At 34.7% G+C, this 22,055-nt stretch overlaps 1 protein-coding gene across 1 annotated transcript; it reads left to right on the top strand.

Moving 5' to 3' along the window:
• Positions 1–228: 228 nt before the first annotated feature.
• Positions 229–21,209, top strand: LOC129217507 (protein Wnt-6-like). Its single transcript, XM_054851819.1, has 4 exons — positions 229–355; positions 13,882–14,102; positions 14,658–14,959; positions 18,449–21,209. Exons 1-4 carry the CDS (start codon positions 285–287, stop codon positions 18,908–18,910), a joined length of 1,056 nt encoding a protein of 351 aa, XP_054707794.1. The 5' UTR covers positions 229–284; the 3' UTR covers positions 18,911–21,209.
• Positions 21,210–22,055: the final 846 nt, after the last annotated feature.

Below are 22,055 nucleotides of genomic sequence, written 5' to 3'. Positions count from 1 at the left end.
AAAAAGAAAAAGAAAAATTGCCGTTACTGCCCTTTACCTGCACACGGCAGTATTGGTATTCGTTGTAACGGGATTTCACCGAAGTGGAAATGATCATTTCAAGGTTCGCACCGATATTTTACGATAAGTCACTTTGGACACAGCCCCCCAACCGCTCCTCCTCTCTCCTCCTCCCGAGAGCGGAGAAGTAGAGAGAGAGAGAAAGAGCAAGAAAGGACCGGAGTCGGGTCTGCCGGCAGAGAGACGGAGCACAGCGAGGCCGACTCCATGCCGAAGTTCTTCTCATGGACTGCCGGCGGATGCTTTGCGTCTTGCTCTGCATGATCTACATGCTGCACGTGACGGGGCTTTGGTGGTGAGTGGAAAATGCTCTCTCTCTCTCTCGTGCTCTTGAAAAAAATATATTTTTCATTTGAAAAATTTTTGTCGAAAGTTGTAACTTGTATCTTCCGTAAGATTAATTGAACCCTTTATATCAGAAACCAGTCAAACACCAAGCTCTAAAATTTCCTACAATCATAATAAAAATTTTCTATCAGGAATAAATTATTTTATAATGAAGGGAATGCATATTTAGGTTTTTTTTTTCGACTAAAAGTGTTGCAATCTCTATTGAAAAATTTAATATTACGATACATGACTTTCTAAAATTTGAAATTTCAATGTTTGACTGCTCTCTGAAATAAAAAGATTCAGTTATTTAGAAAGGAACACTACTGTGGAAAAAAGAAAAATTACACAGTATCGCATAACACGTTTTTTTTCTTTTTTTACATGTTTATGAATGATATTACATTTATTTTAAATGTGATAACATTCAAATTGAAGACCTCTGTGCAAGTACTGACAGCCCGACTTTAAAAACTTTTAGGAATCCGCTCTCTCCCTCCAAAAAAAAAAAAAAAAAAGAAAAAGAAAAAAGAAAAAAAAAAACTGTGACCCTCTTCCTCTAATCAACTCTAATTTGAATTCTGAAACTTTGAATTCAAATTATGTTTTTCGCAATCACGAGTTGCGACAAGACCCTACTCATTAGAGTTATTGTTTCTAGAAATGGCTCCCCCACCCCCCAAAGCATGTCGCTCCTCTTGGGTGGTTATGTGTGTATAGTTGTGTGTGTGCAGGCTTAAGTGTGCCTGTGTATGTGTGTAAAGGCGCTCACGCGTTGGCGAGTGTGTATGAGCATGCGTGTGAAGGACATGGACGCCACCACCCAGCAGAAGTGGATTCCGGGGGACAGTGCTCAGGACCAGAGCAGCCGTGCCGCCGGTGGGCGGTGCTGCTGGTCCAAGCTGAAAAATGATCACAACGTCAAGGACTGTCAAATGAGAACAATAAGCAATCGTGATTGCTCAAAAAAAGAGCGTTTTAAACTATCATTTTTTAATATTTTATCTTTATGTTCAAAATATTGTGTTAGAATTAGTCTCTATGAAACCAATTTCAATGCCATTTCGGGGAAATATGATTTAACCTATGTCCAATGCTGTATTTTCAAAAAAAAAAAAAAAAAACTATTTTAGGGAACTCACTCTTCGGTTTTGGGGTACTTTCCAAAAAAGTGGTTGAAACCAATTTGCCTTACACTTGCATTATGTTTACAATAAAACATCAAACATAGTATAGCGTCTTCATTCAAATCAAATCTTCATATCAAATATAGTATGGCGTCTTCCGAGTTTACCCCCCCCTCTTCCCCCCCAACTACAACACTGTCTGAATCTAATTAATTGTTATCAATTGGAGCTTTTCCGTCGGCAAAAAGTGAAGTTGCTCCCTTCTATCACCGAGGTCTTAACGTAGTCTCTGATTTCATGCATTCAATTTCATATAATGTTAATTGATGTCCTGGACACGTGGTAAAAAACCTTTTCAAAATTTAGACACTTAAATTAGTTTCATCATATATCATTGTATGTTCTAGTGACTGAAATTTTTACTTTCCGAAATGTTCTTGAAGCAAACTTCATCTTGCCCCAATTCAGTAGCGTACATAGATTTCAGTGCGCCCCCCCCCCCAAGATTTATAAGAGCGCCCCCCTTCCATAAGATTTTTTTAAATTTTAACATAGTGCAATTTTTTCAGAACGTACTCCCTCATACCTCATACACCCCCCTCTTGCCACGGGAGTTGCAGGGGTGCAAGGTACACTATTGCCCTAGTTGTATTAGCCTAACAAAAGTAGTAGGGCCCTTATTTGACCATACTTTAATATTTCTTTCTCAAATCTGCAGAAAGTTTCCTACGAAACAAGTAGTAGTTATCTCTGACAATATTCAATCCTTCGTTATAGTGAAAATCGCAAATATTGTTGAGTTTAATTGTCTTGAAGTACTTTGTGTCAAGGGCGCCCATATGCAAAATTTTAACGAGGACTCAAATATTTTCCCCATGCTTCAGCGGGATATTTTCCCCATAGAAACTGATTTCAGTACAGATTAGAGTTATTAAAATTTGACATTTTTATAACTTATTCATTAATTGCTGGGGAAGAAATGTTTTTACATTTTTTCAGAGAAAAAGTACTAAAAGCAAGGAAGTTCTAATTTCAAGGGGGGGGGGCTTGAGCCCCCCCCCTTGAAGTTTAAGAGATCTGTGCCGCTTAATACAAACATCAACTAGTATCAATTCATCCATTGCAGAAGTCTACTCAGTGGGGCAGCGAAGGGAAGGGGGTTGAAAACACCCCTCAGAGCCATTGGTTTTAACATAAATGCAAATTCTAATACAGTAGTTTATGCATATTAAGGAGCGATTTTGATCCAAAAAGAAAAAAAAAAAGCCTTCAGAAGGTATTTTTGATCAAAAAAACCTCTTCAGAAGGTATTTTTCATCAAGAAAACCCCTCCAGAAGTTATTTTAGATCAAAAAAAAAAAAAAAAAAAACCTTCAAGAGGTATATCTGTCTGTGCTAGTGATTCCACTTAATATAAACTCAAAGGGAGAAAATGATTAAATCTAGATAGCGGAAAGCACTTTTTTAAATATATAGAACTCGACTCAGTAAGATAAATAGAAACGGCACTTTTCTCTTTTTGTAGTTCAAGAATCAAGACAACTTGTAGAATTTTTTCTAAAGTGCCCAGACAATGACAGAAAAGAAGTAATAATAATAATAAAAATAATAACAGTTGGCTAAAAATTCTGTCTCCAAGAGAGCGAATTTAACATCGCTTTGTGTTTGAGTCCAAAATTTTTGCTCCCCGAAGAGAAAAGGAAAATACCAAAAAAGAACGTCTTTTTCAGCTGTCCCAGCCTTTCTTGAGAAGTTCCGCCTCGCGGAGAGGTCTGTCTCACCTGTGGCTCCACCTCTCAACATCCGGGAGCCCAAAGGGAAAGATGAAAAGTTGCACCAGAACTATTAAATTCTTCTTAGTTCTTTTAAATTCTTTTCTCGACTTCGCAGAGACGGCCACCCAAATGGGGCCTTGCATCATCCTCAGGGCTCGTCAAGTTCAAAATTAAATACCGAAATGGCTAAAAAAAAAGGTGTAGAGACAAATGGAGGCTAGCCATCACTGGGAGGAATGAGTGCTTCAGTAAAGACGGATAATTCCTCTTCTGTTTCAGACTCTTAATGCTCTGCCATTGAAATTTTTAAGGGGGGAAGAGGGTTAAAGGGTATTTTTCTCTTTTTTTTTTGAGGGATGTCCCGATTGGAGGTGGGTTCTTGGTGCCATTTAGGGGGGTGAGCCCTTGCTCTTGAGAGGGACGGGCACCCCTGTGAAATAAGTTAAATTACTGAAATTTCGCCCAGTACTTTATAGTAGATGATTTTAAAATTGATTGATGCTAAATTTGGTATTCATTTTCACTTTTGAGCTGATTAAATTCCACACAAAATAGGACATACAGAACTTTTTTCCCTTCTTACATATATTGTCTTTGAAATAATGATTTTAACTTAAAAACTGCCCTAAAATCTGTTGAAACATACTACTCTAAGTATAATGGAGGAATACATTAGTCACAGTGTTTTTATATTAGTTGAAACAAAAAGGTTCATAAATAAAGCAATGCTTTGAGAATATAGGTATACAGACAAATGGAGGCCAGCGATCATTGAGAGGAATTAATGCTTCAGAAATGGCGGATACTTACTCTTCAATTTCAGATTTTGAATAATGCAATTACTGACATTTCGCCCAATACATTATAGTAGATTATTTAAAATTAGCTGACGCTAAGTTTGTTATTTATTACTGCTTTTTAAGTGATTTAATTCCAAGAAAAATAAGATATACAGCACTTTTGTCCTTTCTTACATATATTTTCTTTTAAAAAATATATTTAAGCTCAAAAAAGTCCATGAAATCTGCTGAAACATACTACACTACTAAACACAATATTTGTAGTGTTTTTGTATTATGACAAATAAGATAAAAAATTAAGCAATGCTTTAAGAATTTTGGAGAAAAAAAATCGTAAAAAGTATGCCATTAAATCGTAGTATTAATATATTTTTAAATCAAAAATTTTCAAAAATATTTCAAAGACGAGTCTCGCGAACGTTTTTTCAAAGCAGAAAAATAGTGTAGCGTCCATCCTGAATCAGGGGTTAAGTTTTTGCAATTCTTCAATTTTTTCCGACTAGTACGTCAGTGGTAATGTAACACACACCACTTGAATTTCCTACCATTATTGCTGAGCAAAGAACACAGCTGAATCCTTGCAAAATGTGAAGTACAAGGTAACAGATCACTAGTTTTCAAATTCGTTGTATTCTATAACTGAAAAAGTATTTCAATCATTACACTGTTTCTGAAAAACTGTAATGTTGAAATACTCCCACCGAAACTGTGCCTTTAAAGGGAATATTATCGAATCTCGCTTTAACGAAGTCCAAGGGATTAGCAAAATAATTTTGTTTTAATGAAGTGTCGTTATATCAACATCACAAAGTTTGACTTTGTTCCTGTGTAATTTGAGTTGGGGAAGAGAAATTTATTCGCTTAAATGAGATTTTCGTTGTAACTGGCTTCGTTAAAACGAAATTTGACTGTATTTAGAAAAAGAGGAGGGAAACTATGTGATACAATTAAGCTTTTTTAAAAGGATCTACATTTTAAATCAAATACCTTGTTGAACCTTTTTTCAATGGCGCAGATAGAGATGAATTTAAGAGAAGTATATGGTTAAATTTCGGACGGGGGAGGGGGATATGGTTAGATTTTGTTCATTTCTACGGTCAAAAAAGGAAATTTTTTGAGCTTCGGGGAATTTCGGTTTCAAATGCTCCCTCCTTGGCTACCATTCCTGCTTGTTTGAAGTCACAACTTTGAAGACAAGAAACAGATTCCATAAAATTAAAATAAAAAATAATTTTGGTTTTTTACGTACATTGTAGTAGATGAAAATTATCTACCAGTTTACAAGAGACCCAGAAATTCTTTTTTAACGTTAGTTTGTATCTCTAAGAAACTTTTCCCTGTGGAACTTAATTTGTAGAAAAGAAAGCGTCAAATGGACGTCTTTCCGACAGTTTTAGTTTGTGTCTTCATTTGGAAAACAAATGACATTTTAATTACATTGCACAAATTTTCGGCACGTTTTTATAGAAACTTAAACAATTTCACAAATCAACGAATATAAATCTTGATGTTTTAGAAACCAGAATTAAATTTCTAAAAAACCTTTTAAAATGTTTCATTTTTAGTCAAAAAAAGTAAAATATTGAAATACATTCCTGAGTGGAATATATCGTTTTCCTGAAACATAATGATAATGATAAAAATAATAAATAATAATAATAATTAAACGATCATGATAACAATAATAATGGCAATAAATATTACTAATAATAATAAAAACTAAATGATGATAATATGTAACAATTAAATGATCATGATAACAATAATAATGAGAATAAATAGTACTACTAATAATAAAAACTAAATGATGATAATATGTAATAATTAAATGATGATAATAATAATAAAAATAATAATAATAAAATAACAAAAACAATAATCATAATTAATATTATTATTATACTCTCTATTTACTTCTCAGGTAACTGATACATTTTAAATGCAAGGAAAATTTAGTCAATTGCTCCATACGTAAGGGTAGATAAGCTATTTGAAGAGTTTAATTTTGTCGCACAAGAAACACGCATTTATGCAGCTTTTACCCCTGAACTTCCGACATAAATCCAACCTCAAATTTGGGATAGCTTGTGTATATATACATAGTTGTATCCCTCCCGCAAAACAAATAATCAGTTTACCTTTTCTCCAGATGGCTGTTACTAGAATTGTCGTAAAAAGCACCTGTTCGCTTCCGCAAATATATCTCGTTCTAACTCGCGATGTTTAGCCGCGATTTTATGTGGCGCGAGATGTGTGGGCCGACAACGAGCCCTTTGCTCCACTAATGTTAACTTTATTTAGTGCACTATCACGCTGCATAACGGGAAAGAAAGGGCTTTCTTGTAAGATTAGAGTAATAAAAAATATTTTAAACCCTCGTCGAGTACTTATCTTTGAATTTTATCGCAACCATGCTGTGTTTAAGGGGGTTCGGGAATAAATCGAAGAAACATTGTTTTTTTTTTTTTAGCTTGTGTTATTTAATTCCTTATTTCCTATTATTTATTTGATTGGTTTTCATATAGCTGAAATTGTACTGTTCATACATAACGTAGAGCATTTTTAATTGGAAATAATTTGAGCTACTACAGGGCAGCCATACATTTTCTTGGGTGAGGGGTGAGAGAGGAGGAGTAATAACAAGCTGAAACTCATTTCTGGAGTTCGGTCACAGTCTGTAAAAGATTGGCAATCTTCTTTACTAATAATAAAGCTGAAAGTCTCTCTGTCCGGATCTATGTCTGTCTGTCAGGATCTCTGTGAACATTTTCCAAGCAAAATCATCATAAGATGGACGAGTAAATTACGAAATTATCATAACGTGGAACCGAAACATTGGCACAAGCCAATTGGCGAGAAAATTCACCATACATTTTTTGTAAATATGCAGGCGAACCAAAAGATCTTTAATTTTCTACTACGAGCAAAGCCGTGCGGGTACCACTAGTATTACATAAAATCAAACGTTCTGAGAGGCTAACCATCCATTGTCTTTGACGGATAACTATCAAATGCAGTAATCGAAATTCCCGATTTAACTGAAAAAATGAGTAAATAATAACATTTAACTTATTACCACGTATAAGTTTTGCTTGTGGTAATAATTTCCAGTGCACACAAATATAATATTTAATTAATTACTTGTTTAGGGTATAAACGCAAATCGTGGTTTGATAAAGCTCCATGCTAGTAAAAATGCATCAAGTAATTAAAATATTAAGCAAATTTAACAATTACAGAAAGGTGTTTGTTGATAGATGTATCTCACGACAAATAATTTGTTGAAATAGAATTTTTTTCTAGGAATACAATTAAAATTGTCGAACGGATCTCATAGATTTCAGATTAAGACAAAAAAAAAAAAAAAACATTTTTTCTATAACTAATGTTTAATAATATTTGTTTTAAAAACAGTAATAACGATTTAAATAAGCATTTTGCACCTAAACCATATTTTTTCTTTCTTTCTTTTTTTTTGGTCTGTGGAGAGAGAAAAATAGCTACAGAATCTGAGAACGCAAATTTTTGAGCTACTATCTAATTACATTCAATTTCTATACCTAACATTAAAGTTTTTGAATCGTTAAAATGAATGGGTGCCAGATAGAGTTCTCATCAAAATAGTATTGCATCAATTTTGTGTTAGACAACATTTCTTTTTTCAAGTATCCTCAGCTTTAAAATTGCTTGAGCTACTCCCACAGTGACAAAACTGACAGAAATAGGTTCTTATCTAAGTTTCTTTCTGTGTAAGGAATCTTATTCAATCAAAGAAGGGAGTTGGGGAGGTTGTTCTCTCCAAAAAGAGCATGACAAATAATAGATAAACCTCATGAAAAAATGCAATAACAGTTGAAAATATTTTTAATGCTCGTTGAAGATTGAAAATTGAGCAATGGGGTCGTTTCCAAAACTTTAAAAGTATTTTTTTTCTGAAAGAGCATGCTTAACCATTTTTTAAATAATTTGAGTAAGTTTAACATTTAAAAAAAAATTATTTTAATCGGTGCGCTTTCATCCCTTACGCTTCTGCTGATGACATCACAAATGATGAACTGCCATTCACTGATGCCATTCACAGAGCACAATATTTAATTCGCTTCTTGACACACTTGTGTTGGCAACGATATGGTTGATAGCAAGCGTATAGCACAATAATTAATTTGCTTCTTGATTATCATAATGGTGGAAACGCGGTAGACAGATATCATATTAGCGAAATAATTCTCTATTTCAACAACATTTCTGGAAACCTTCAAAATGTTATTGTTATTTCTTATTTCACATTATTGAAATCTTCTCTATTTCAATAATGTTTCGGGAAACCTTCAGAATTCTATTGCTATTTCTTATTTCACATTATTGAAATCTTCTCTATTTCAATAATGTTTTTGAGAAGCTTCAAAATTTTATTGTTATTTCTTATTTTACATTATTGAAATACTTTTCTGTTTCAATAAAATATTTTTCTGGAAACATTCAAAATTTTATTGTTATTTCTTGTTTCACATTTTTAAAATACTTCTCTTTTCAATATTGGTTTTTGGGAACCTTCGAAATTTTATTGTTGTTTCGTATTTTACATTATTGAAATACTTTTCTATTTCAATAATGTTTCTGGAAACCGTTAAAGTTTTATTGCTACTTCCGATTTCACAGTTTTGAAAAACAGTAGACCCTCGTTTTACGCGGTTTCGATTATACGCGGTTTAAGATTTGACACCTTCATTTTATTTTACGCGGATGAGTTTCGGTTTTACACGGATGCGGCAATGCAAACAGATAAAATTTTCCCCTCTTTCAAAATCCAAACTCCTAAAGATTGCAGATTACACGTTATAAACTGCATTTTGGCGTGCTAAACACCGAACTTGGGCCCTGGAGACATTTAATGCTATTAGTTCCAAAGCTCTTTCCAGAAGTAAAGTTATTAAACTCACTCATTTCAGAACTCACTGGAATAAGATCTTTTAGGAGTCACAAAGGAGGCCAAAACCAACGAGGATACCAACTTCGGTGATGCACAACCAAAAACGTTCACATTGAAAATTTTGAGCCATTCCTAGACAATAGAAATGATCTTTCTGGTTTGTTAATGAAGGAAGATTCTATCATGGAAATGACGCAAGTGATCATGGATGCGTTAATGCTCTGCAAAGAATTGGAGAAAAAATCTTAATAACTGCCAAAAGACTATCATAGCCAGCTCTTCTTTATAAACAGAACACAAAATTAGTTTGTTTTCTTTATGCATGTTGTGCATAAAAATCAATATAAGTACACATTAAACTTATTATACAATTATTCATCACTAGAATGAAGTATTTTTGTTATCTACGGAACCTAACCCCTATTTTAACACTACTATCAGGTCTCAATTTACGCGGTTTCCGTTGAACGTAACCCCCGCGTAAAACAAGGATCGACTGCTCTTCTCTTTTCAATAATGTTTTTGGGAACTTTCAAAATTGTATTGCTTTTCACATTTTACATCATTGAAATACTTCTCTATTTCAATAATGTTTCAGTAAACCTTCAAAAACGTATTGCACAATATAGAACTAGTCCATGTTCTTAATTTCTTTGATGTCGTAAACTTCTTGCAATGAAAAAGGTATGTAAAATTTTTGTAATCTTTGTGGACTGTTTTGCACAACTTATGTTAAATAGATAATAGATAGAAAAATAGATTTGCCACATTGTAATGGATAATAGATAATAGATAGAAAAATAGATTTGCCACATTGTAATGTAAATCTTTTGAGAAAGTTGATAGATTTTCTCTATTTCTCTCATCCCTTCTCTTTCTTTTTGTCTTTCCGGGCCTAAATAGGAGACCTTAATCGAGACAATGAGACGAAACTCTCGGCGTGGGTGAGAGAGGAAGTGATTACAGAGAATCGTAAATTGCTTTCGATGCTTCGAGACGCAGGAAGTGACGCGGCGAAAAAAAAAAGTCTCGCTTACTGACCTAAAGAAAGACAATGTTTCAAAATCTCCTCAAATCTGTCTGCAATCTATTGTTGTTTTCTTCAGAAACATTAATTATTTCCTTAGAATTGTTGAGTTTTAAAAGTAATCAAAGGACATCACCGCTTCATCACTTCGCATGTTTGGCTTTACATGGAGATAATGTAATGTATGGATGGTCAGTTTTCTGACGGGGCAATTTCTTGTACCAGGCTCACAGCAACCTTAAAAAAGCGTTTTCCATTTCTTCTTTTATTATCATTTATTTGTCATCTTCTAAAGAACAAAAGAACAAAATAGCATTTAACAGCGCTAAATAATACTTGTTGGTATGTAGGCTTAGTATATCTCTCTCTCTTTCTCTCTCTCACTCGGTAATAAATTGTCATTACCATCCGCTATCCCTAATCTAAATTTCTGTCTTTAATGATCTGTCAAGACAAAAAAAAAAAAAAAAAAAAAAAGGTAAATTAATTTGAATTTCGGCTTCCTGAATTCAAACTACGTTTTTCGCAATCACGAGTGTATGTGTGTGTATGTAGACGTGTGTGTGTTTGTGTCCAGGCATGAGTGTGTGGGTATGTGTGTGTACAGGTATGTGTATGTATGCGTGTGTGTTTGTGTCTGTGTCCAGGCATGAGTGTGTATGTGTGTGCAGGTGTGTGTTTGTGTCTGTGTGCAGGCATAAGTGTGGGTGTGTGTATGTTGGATATGGATGCAACCTGGAGACTTTGCGCACTAGAGGAGCAGCATTGGCAGGGGCCGGTCGACGGTGATGCTGCAGAAGGAGGCGGGGGGAAATAAAATCATAGGACGCCAAAAACAGTCAAATGAGAACAATAAGCAATGTGATTTCTCAAAAAAAAAAAAAAAAAAAAAGACTAATATATACCTTTAAAATGTAATTTTACAATTCTTCAAATGTCTTAACTTAAAATCAAGTTTCTTTTTGTCTTAATTCTATACATTAATATGTTCCTTTCACAGTCAAAACTTACCCCAGTATTTTACGTCATTACCAACAGTTTTTACAGTCGTTTATGACCCTTAAGTGCCAACTGGCAGATCAAATAACTTTCAGTTTTAGTAGAAGTCATCACACTTTGTTAATAAAATGAGAATTTTATGAGTAGAAATTTCTGCGCTTCCTGATTAGGTGTACTTAATAAAGTAAGTAGAAAAGAATTACGGTTGTCATTACCACTCTTGCTCATAATGAGTTACTTTCAACATTATTGTACAGTTTTGTTTTGTGCTTTTAATGCTTTTATTAAGTGAACTATATATATTGAGTTCAAAACATGTAAATATTTAAGGAAGGAAGCCACATTTTATGCCTTGTCAGGTGAAATAAGTTAAAATGTCATTACCATTTAGAGCAAAAATTATCATGTGGTTAATAATGATAGACAGAAGATGAAATGATGTTAAGTGCGTTATTTCTAATATTTTACACACTTGATTTTTAAAAAAAATTTTCTATTTTTAATGTTTGAATGTTGTGTTTCGTAATTTGAATAGAAACTCATTAAAAAACTTGCTGATGAGTATTTCGAAAATATTTTCATGTTCAAGAATTTTTAGCTCATATTTTTGTTTCACTTTGGATGATAAATTTAATAAAGCATGAATTAATCAATTAATTCCCAAATCAAAGGTAAAGATATTAGGAAAACAATTGCATAATGACACTTTTTGTCAAATTTACAAATCTGATCCTCAATATTTCAACAACAAATGAAATTTTACATTTTAAGAAAAATATATTTTGTCTTTCTAAAAAATGTCAGCCCATTACAGAAAATTTATTCAAACTTGCGGAAGTTTTGTCTAGATTTTAAGCTAAGGTGGAAAATCTCCTGTTTGTTACTTATAGCTGGCAGGATTGCAGATAAATAAGTATCTACTATATTTACATTCACAATCAAGGTGATGGATAGAGCAGCCTTGTTTTTTGAAAAAAAAAAGAAAAAATGTACCAGTTGTATTCTTTTATATCCGGACGTTACACATGACATTTATGTTTCATTAAAGATTTATAACTTAAATTTATTGATTTGTTCAGAAATTCAAAGCATAAAATTGAAATTGAAATGCCATTTTTATCCCGTTCTCAATAACAAGACCCTCAACTTGATAGTAGTGGTACCTATCGCCTTGATTGCAAGCATTTTTGTTTCTTTAACTTGTAGCATTTAGTATCACTTTTTAAAATTTTACAGGAGAGAAAAAAAAAGAAACGTACTGTGCTACGTACTGTGCCCACTTAATGTTTTAAAAGGATTTCTCCCACTGTTTGAAAAACACTCAAGGCTACATTTTTGTTATTTTTTTAATTAGCAGTCTTATTTACAGATAAGACTAATTTAGATTGAGCTAGTTTTTAAGTAACTATGCCCTATTTAGTTTTTATTTTCCCATTCAAATTCCAATGCAATTCATGTACAACAAAAACACGTGAGTTGATTAAGCTATTTATTATAACAATGTTGTTGATGTCACCAAAGCGCTACTAATACTGAACGGGGCCCTAAGCTATTTAAGGTATGAGGTCCTTTCATAGTCTTGACAACTTTAAGTCGGTGGCAAAAAAAAAGGTAATTATTATTTTTTTTTCATTTATGTGTCTCCTTTTCACTGATACATAAGCCCATGTTTTTTCTCTCTAGTTTTTTTAATATTCTTGCTGTCATTTTTTCATTTTTTGTCTTTGATCTTGAAGGCATAGGGTATCATTAAAGCGGGGTGTAGAATATCCATAATTTTAGGGGTCCGGAGGTCTCTCCCCCGTGAAAATTTTTGAAGCATAGATATAAAATTCTGCATTTCGAGAACTTATAAGGGATAATCAAAACTACCAAAAAATCAAGAAAAAAAATGCAAATAAGCTTCTTTTTTAAATTATATTATGCAAAGTGTGATCAATCAAAATAAAAATTGCTTTGGTTCGACAAATCGTTGCATTAACCAACAGAAAGAACAAGGAAGGAGAAATTAAAATGCATCGTCATTTGCTCATATTGGCTTTCGGTACAGTTATCGTTTAATCATCACTGAATCCAGCGACAAACACAACACTGAATTAAGTGTAAAGCGATCAATAGCAAAAAAGGAACAAACTGCTCTTAAAGAAATGATGTAGGGATATAGAAAATAGAAAACGGGAGAGTAACATCCTGGCCATAAACAGTTTATGGTTTATACTTGATAAGAAATAAAATTGAGGTACTTTTAAAGGAGTGTTAAAGATTTATTTAATTACTTAAAAACACTTCACTTGCGCTTTCCAGAATATGATATTTTAATTTGAATGTCTAGTTTTATTGAACTGTTATAATTTTGGGAGCATCACTTATTTTAAGTTTAAAATTTATAGATTTCTCATCCCTACTATTTTCTTTGTCCCCATTCATTTATTCGAAATTTTAAAATTCAATGTTTACAACTGCATTTTCTACATTTTCAAGTACTTAAATGATTTTTTTCTCAAGTACTTTTCGTTTTTTAATTATGAATAATGCAATTTTTCGGGAGTTTGTGACTCCCAACAAGCGGAGGCCCTAAGCTATAGTTTGTTTAGTTCACAGGTAAATCCAGCCCATAATAATCCACCCACATGTTTTTAAACTAGTGATGTGATAAAAGCATGAATAGAGCAGATTTTGAAGTTAAACGAGTTTTTGGTAGCAGCTATCTTGCTGATTGAGATTTGTTCCAGATCGCTTTGTAGCTTGACAATATTAAAAATTCATGTTTTCAGCTGCTTTTGGTACTATTCCTCCTCACTTGTCTTCTGAACTTAGCTTGTCTCTTTGACAGGGCAATGGGTCGCCATCTAGTGCTGGACCCTGGTCGCATCTGCAGGAAGACTCGTCGCTTGCGAGGGAAGCAGAACCTGATCTGCACGAAGGAACCGGAAGTTGTGACAGCCATCGGAGAAGGCTCCAGGATGGGCATCCTCGAATGCCAGCATCAGTTCCGATTCAGGAGATGGAATTGCACGACGGCCAAGAGGTCGCTGAAAAAAGTCCTTACGCGAGGTGAGGACAGGACGACAGTTGCAATCATAGAACTCGTAGTCAATAGATATACGAGACTGATCACATTTAACCAAGGCCCGATTAAGATATCAGGGGTCCAAGGCAAAATTCTGTTCTGGGACTCCCTGTATTCAAACTTAACAATTTTAGCCACAGGCTAAAATAGTTTTAGCAATTGGCTAAAATTTTAGCTATTTGGGGGCCTATAAACAGTGGTCGTGGCCTAGTTGTCCTATTTAGTAATCAGGCCCTGCATTAAACGTACGTATCTGAAAAGAATGCTGCGCTTCTTTATCATTTATTGCATATAGTTAATTTAATTAAAAGTAACTGTTGCGAAAATAAAAGTATTTTATGGCTTTACGTTTTTTTAAAATCTATTCTATCAATTTCAGTGACTAAAAGTAGTACTTCTGACTGAAGAAAACTCCATTGTTTAAACTATTTTCGTACAACAAAAGTAAAGTTTCACATTTAATGAATGTTTATATAAAAAAAAGAATTTAGTTTTTTTTTCAAGGTAAATGATTCCTGAATACCAATATTTTTTTTCAGACACGAGAGAGACCGGTTTTGTGAACGCAATCACATCAGCTGGTATCATATTTTCTATTACTCAAGCGTGCAGTTACGGGCAGCTTCTGGACTGCACTTGTGAGAGAAATGCGCCCCCAGCCGCTCTGACTGCAGCCCCGATTCAAGATACGGCCGCCGAGGGGCGCTGGGAGTGGGGCGGCTGTAGTGACAACATCAACTTTGGATATCGAAAGTCGAAGGAATTCATGGACGATAGATTCAGGAGGCGGAGCGATCTCAAAACCCTTCTTCTCACGCACAATTATGAAGCAGGCAGGCTGGTGAGTTTTCTGAGCTTTTTGTGTATGAAACAAGGCAATGAATTTAAGGTGCAAGTTCTGATAAATATGATTAAAATCTGTGCGCGTCTGTCTGTGTGTGGGGCTGTTATTCTATTTCCTCCAATCTGGCGATGGGACATTTAGGGAAAGTCATTCCGCCTAGTTTTCATGCCTTCAGGCGCTTCGGAGTTATTAGTTAAAAACAATTAAATTAAATTCATCATTACTCATCAGAATTGGCACCAGATTTGCCGCCATGCTGTAAATCTGGTCACCAAATTTAGAGAGCAAATTGCCGATTATTTTGCCACATTCGGCGAAATATCACCCCAAGTCACAACCTTCATAATCGGTGACGGGGTAGGCAAGCAAAACGAGTAGGGAAAAGAGCTCTTCAATTTAATGAATGGTTAAACCACTGGTGGAAAAATTAAGAGATGGAAGGCATTTTCACACAATTCTCGGAAAATATCACATAAAACGTGATTAGTTGGTTGCCACATAGTAGCACTACGGAGCTAGTGTCGTGAGATGGGTTTACGTATTCTTGTAGGCGTCGCTAAGGCAGCACGAGATATTCACGTCTGCAGCCAGCTTCTCAGTTAATTCGACTCTGCGACACAGTAACGATTTGTATGGTGTTTCTTGAATAATCTTGTTGTTTTCGTTGGTTTTTGGGTGAAATGAGTGAACATCATCGTTTAGGCTAGGTATGCGGTGAAGAATTGTGGGTAGACTTGAGGCAGGACCGTTCCAAGCTCAGGTTGCTAGGGAATGGGGTGAAAGTCCAAGTATTGTTTCGAATTCGTAGAGTCAGTTTAAAAACAGTGGGACAGTGTCCAGAAGACCAGGATAAGATTGTCTGAGAGCAACCACGCCCAATAAAGACCAGTATTTGTTACTTACAGCCAAGCGCCAAAGGACGTCCACATCGACACAACTGTCTAGGGACCTCGCTGCTGCCATAGGAACATTAGTTTCAAGGAGGACAGTTGCCAGGAGGCTCGTTGGAAGAGGGTTGTATGCCAGGAAGCCCGCCATTTGCATCGTCCTCACTCCCTCCCACAAAAGAGAGCGTGTACAATGGTGCAGACAGCACCAACACTTGACACAGCTCCAATGGGCTAATGTTCTTTTCATAGATGAGTCCAGATTCTGTCTACAACGTGATTCTCGGTGAATATTTACATGGAGAGAACCTGGGATCCGATACCGTCCCAGTAACACCATGGAAAGGACCGTTATGCTGTTGGAGGATTTTGGGCAGGGATCAGGCAAGATGCCCGCACACCACTCCATGTATTTGACACTGGTTCCGTGAATGCCCGGAGGTAAAGGCAGGAGATCCTATAACCCATGTGCGCCTTTTCAGGGATGCTGTTGGCCATGAATTCGTTTTAATGGATGACAATGCCGACCACATAGGGCTATTCTGGTTGAGAAGTATCTGGAAAGTGAAGATATTCAACGAATGGATTGGCCAGTCAAATATCCTGACCTTAACCCTAATGAACATGCTTGGGATGCTCTTGAGAGGGCTATTGCAATACGCCAATCCTTACGCAGAACCATTCCGTTGTTAAAAACCCCTCTGGTGGATGAATAGGAGGGTCTCCCAGAAGCACTCCTTAACTCTCTCATTAACAGCGTGTATACTCATTGTGCATGCTGGCTATCCGTCAGAGGTGATCACACACCTTACTAGAGGCGGCCACATTCCATACAAGCCTCACTTTCATTGCCATCTTTCATCCTGAAGTGCAGTCCACATTGGACATTTGGCAATAACTCAATGAATGACACTTTAATTTTTGCTTTGCACAAACTGTTGTCTTACTATAAGTTATATCCATACCAAATTTCATTAATTTTTATCCAGTATTTCTCGAGATATGTGGGAAAATTCCTTCCATCTCTTAATTTTGTCCACCAGTGTATTTTCTAGTCCACTATATCATAGCTGAAAGAAAATTAGACTTATGTTTTCTTCTTATTGCTTTGGGTAACTTTTTAAAGAATTTCGTTCTTCTCTTCCTCTACTAGGCCATCTTATACACGATATTTGCTAAAAGGTACATCGTCGTTGCATGATACTGTCTGATTGTTTTGGGTGATTGGTCCACAATTCAGCTAAAAAAGACATTTTCTGTAATTTGTCAAGAAACTTTTGAGGGATTTACAATTTCAGTAAAACATTTTGACTTGTCTGCAATGTCTGTTACTCAATGCTATGGAGTAATTACTTCTTTCAAGTTGAAATCGATTCTGATCTGAGCAGCTAAGAAATGTAAATTTAATTTAATGATGCATTAATGATCAATTTACTGACACGAACATCAACAATATTACAGTTAAAACTCTGAAAAAACATTGGGTACTTCACGGTTGGGTCCTACAAAATAGTCCCACTCAGACATTCAATTATTCTCATGTTAGAAATCACAATATTTAAAAGTTAATATTATCAGCTACACAGTGATAGAAAATTATAAGTCATTTATTTTGCCAAAAAACAAAATTCCGCAAAGCGAAATTTGTTCGAAATTCGTATATTTGCGTGCAGAAGTCTCAATGAAAATTTTATAAGTTAATAAGGATAAAGTAAAAATATTTTATCAACGTAATTTTTCGTTTCAGCAGGCTAAAAAGTCTATTATTCCTCATAGCACAAGTAGCAGTATTTTTGGTGAGATGCGCCAATGTATATTATATAATTACATTAGTAATTTTAATTTACACTGTCATTCTTTCCTACACCTGCTAGAAACAAAAACATGAGTAATTAGAGGGTCATTGAAGAATGTATAGTTAAATGTGTGTTTATTGAATGTTAAGTTTTCTTCTCAAATGTGTAATTAAGTGTGTAATGATACGATAACGAAAGGCACTCAGTAAGAGCAAGTAATTTAAAGTCAACCAGTTTTGACCTCGCCCTAAGGTGGAAATCAGAAAATGTTCTGAAAAAGTTTCAGCTAGAAAAATGACTACATTCATGGGCAATCCATATGACGGAACGAGGAATTTGTAGTAGCTTTGTCAGTAGATCTTGTTTCACAAATACAATAAAACAAGCTATGATGTTTTTGCTGGTAGCAACAATAAAGGTTTGTCATAAGATTTAAGTAGAAAATCAGAAGTTAATATAGTTTTAAAGAAGATAATTAAAGGATAAGCAATGAAATTCCAGTGACGGAATAGGACTCATATGAGTTTCTATCACAGGCATTTTATTGCAAACAGTTCAATTATTTTCTTTGAAATTATTATCTTTTAAATTTCTGTGCAATTCTTATGACAAATCTTTACTGTTGCTGGCAACAAACCATTACTAGCTTGTTTTATTTCAATTTACGGAACAAAGCATGAAACTGCTCTATCAGCAGTTTAAAGAACTCTGAAGCTTTGGTAATAGCCACAAAGATAACCATAATTGGATCGTATTTAATCTAAATATCGAAAAACTTTAATTATAGATGTCATTTTTTTCAGGCAGTGAAGCGATACATGAAAGTCGTGTACAAATGCCATGGAATGTCTGGGTCTTGCGCAGTGAAGTCTACTTGGCGGAAGCTGCCTCTCTTCCGCGAAGTTGGTAATTTCTTAAAAGAAAAATTCGACGGGGCTGCAAAAGTGATGCCGGGAAACGACGGCCAAGGATTCATTCCTGAAGGGGCTACGATCAAACCTCCCGACAGAGAGGACATTGTTTATACAGAAGAATCTCCGAGCTATTGTGAGCCAGACAAGAAAACTGGGTCGCTTGGTACACAAGGAAGGCACTGCAATCACACCTCCATAGGAGTTGATGGCTGCGAACTTTTGTGCTGCGGTCGGGGCTATGAAGCAGTGCGTAGAACGAGCAGAATCAACTGCAACTGCAGGTTTCAATACTGCTGCGAAGTACAGTGTGAAACGTGTGACAAAAGACAAACATACAGTAGATGCTTGTAAAAATGGCTGAGCTGTAGATATTTTGCTAAAAAAAATCTCGATGCGTCATGGGCGCAGCCAGAAGGGGCAGAGAGGGGCAACTGTCCCTCCCTAAAAAGTGATCGCTCGTTTTCCAAAAATAATTTAAAATTTCAATTTTAGGATTTCATTTTCAAAAAATTTCGAGGGAGAGCCACAATCGCTTTTACTGCCCTCATCTGACCAAAAATAGCATAAAAAATTTTTTAAGAGAGGAGGACTATAACTTCAAGCAATTTCGGGGGCCCGTGCTAGGGAGAGGGAGAATGACAACTAAAAACGACTATCTTGTTGCGCCTATGCTTCTCCCCTCCCTGACGGGAATCCTGGCTACGCCCATGCAATGCGTTCTGCACCCGAATTATAATTAATTCTGGAGGAAGAGTTTAAAAGACTTTTTAAAGCTCCAAAATCTTCCCATTTGTTGGAAGTAATGCCATTTTTGGTTGGTAAAATCATTTTTAAAAGTAAGGCACTTTTTTTATTTTGAAAAGATAAGAGCTTAATGAGTAAAAATCACATCTAAAGAATAAAAATTCAAAAAGAGGAGTGATGTACAGTGAAAAAAAAACACAGCTCATTTATTTAATAATTTACGATGCAACAGGATTAAAACGAGCGGCTGGTATAAAAAATTGAAATAAAGATTAAATTAAAATGTGTCATGCATTGCTTAGTTTTAAGTATGGAAGATGTAGAGAATTGAACGGGTTTGACGCAATTAATGTTCTTTCGGTAAAATTATAGGAGATTCGTTCATTTCTTTGAATTTATGGTTTGCTTCTACTTTAAGAAAGAAGGAAGAATAGTTCAGAGTTTATGCCGAGCAAATACTTAAAATCGGTTCTTTTAAAATTCATTTATTTTTGTATGTGTCTTTAATGGAAAACTTTTCAGGTATTTACAGCTATGGCGTGTCTACTGTTTAAAGTCTGGAAATTGTCTTAAATTGCAAGCTTTAAAACTGAGCTTCAAAACTATTTTCCGTTTAAGTGAACCTCTGGTTACCAAATGCAACATTTTAACTTTGTTTAAATATCTATTCCTTCCTCCCCCATTTTCGATATTTCGAGTTTTAAAAATCAACATGCGACAGTAAGTGATCAGCTAATATTTAATTCACCCTATGACAATTCTCATCGGTTGCGAAACATCTAAACTAAATTATATATAAAAAAACATATGTATATATATTTTCTTTTCGCATGAAAACTTGAAAGCAGCCGATTTTTATTTCGTGCCAAAAACGCTTCTGTATGCATTCCGGGAAAAAAAAATGCATTTAGCGAATCATTCGTTCGGCGCTTGGCTTTTAGTTTTTAGTGTAGTTGTTTCTTCTTGAAAAACGGCGAAAAGAAACTTTCCATTTTAAGAGTCGCTAGCTATGGACTAAGGTAGTTGTCTGAAAGCTTAGTGCACTTGCCCTTCATACTGTAAATCGGTTCATTCATATCATTTATGGAAACACTTCATAGAAACAAGTCCTAAATTTGTACACCGGTGATATATCCAGCCTGCACAGCTTTGTAAATACGAAGAAAGTAAACCCATTAGCGTTTCGAAATTTATTTTTCTGTGGAAATAACTCAAATTCTTTTTTAGTAATGTGAATACAAGGTTTTTATAAAGTCTTGCACAGATAAAGAAAACTTAAAAAAAAAAAAAAAAAACTATTTAAGATTTATTTATAATTCGTTTTATATTATGATTCCTATCTCATCCCCCCCCCCCCACCCTTTTCCATATCATCAAAATTTTCTCCCAATGGTATAATTTTAGTAAAAAGCAGGTAGGTGGCGCTAACATTGAGAACTGAAAATGGCGTCGTTGATAGAAAAATCTCCCAGGAACACCAGGAGGATGCTTCTGAGGATGAAACCCAAAAGCTTTGGTTTTAAAACATATTGGCAGTTATAATGAGGCAGCTTTATCAAGAGTGTCCACCTCCATAAAAGCAAGGGCACCCCCCTAAATATCGCAAAGACCCCCTCAAAACCGGAAAAATTCCCTCAATAAACCATATCCCCCCCTAAAATGTTTAATGCCGCAGTCTCTGCCATGCCCCCCCCCCTGGTGGGCACCCATGGTTTTATCCATATAAGGACCGCTATGGCCGAACTCATACCTCTCACAAGGTAAGTTTTGGCTGTGCATTCTTGCCCTTAAAAAAATCAATCTACTCAGAATTACAAAAGATGTACATGTAGAAATGTATTAACGTGAAAAAATTTTTTGAGGCAAGGATCAAGGGGGGGGGGGGGGGGGAAGAGAATTATGTTTAACTCTGAAGCAGTTTTTTTTTTTTTTTTTAATGAATTTTCGTTATCAACGTAAGACTATAAAGTCCATTATTTTTTTAATGTTTCATGAAGGTAGAAAGGACTTCATGCATATTCAGTTTTATTTATTATCATGTAAACTCTGTGCTTAAAATTTTACTTCCTGTTTGTTGCCATATTTTGTTCCTTTGTTTTGTATATAGTATCGTTTATTAAAGTTTTGCTGTTGAACACTTTTTATTCGCCTGTATGAGATTCAGTAGCAACAAGAACCGTACTTTGCTTTTTTTCACTAGACAAAGTAAACCACAAACATTTACATTTATACATTTTATAGGAAAGTTTATCATTGTGTACAAATTTCTTACAATTAGAAGAAAGTGGTCATGTTGAAAAACTGCCTAATAAAAACATTTGATTTGAAAAAAAAAAAAAAAACATTTTTTTAAAGGGATACAAAATAATACAATTACCCTACAAAACAATCAGGATTTTTATCAAAAATTCAATTGCTATTTTTAAAATCTAACGTTTAATTCGGGGTATAACTTATCATTTCAATATGTCAAGGTAAATCACGTTAAATGGAGAAACGTATTTACTTTTCATTAAATTTCGCTTTATTCAATGTATTTTGTCACGAACTGTATTCATTTATTTTTTTTTTAAGGTTTCAAACTTTTGCTTTTTTTCCTCAAAAAAAAAAAAAAAAATCACCGAAATTTTATACAGAAATGTATTGTTTTTCAGTGGTTTTTTATTTATTTCGATTTTTTTCCGAAATATAATAAGTTTTCTAAGAAACTTGTAGTAATTAAAATCTCTCTAATTGTTATTTGTAGGTAAAA

Source organism: Uloborus diversus, chromosome 2, assembly GCF_026930045.1.
Source record: "Uloborus diversus isolate 005 chromosome 2, Udiv.v.3.1, whole genome shotgun sequence".
NCBI lineage: Eukaryota > Metazoa > Arthropoda > Arachnida > Araneae > Uloboridae > Uloborus > Uloborus diversus.
Note: the sequence above shows the minus strand (reverse complement) of the source record. Positions and strands in the feature narration are given on the sequence as shown.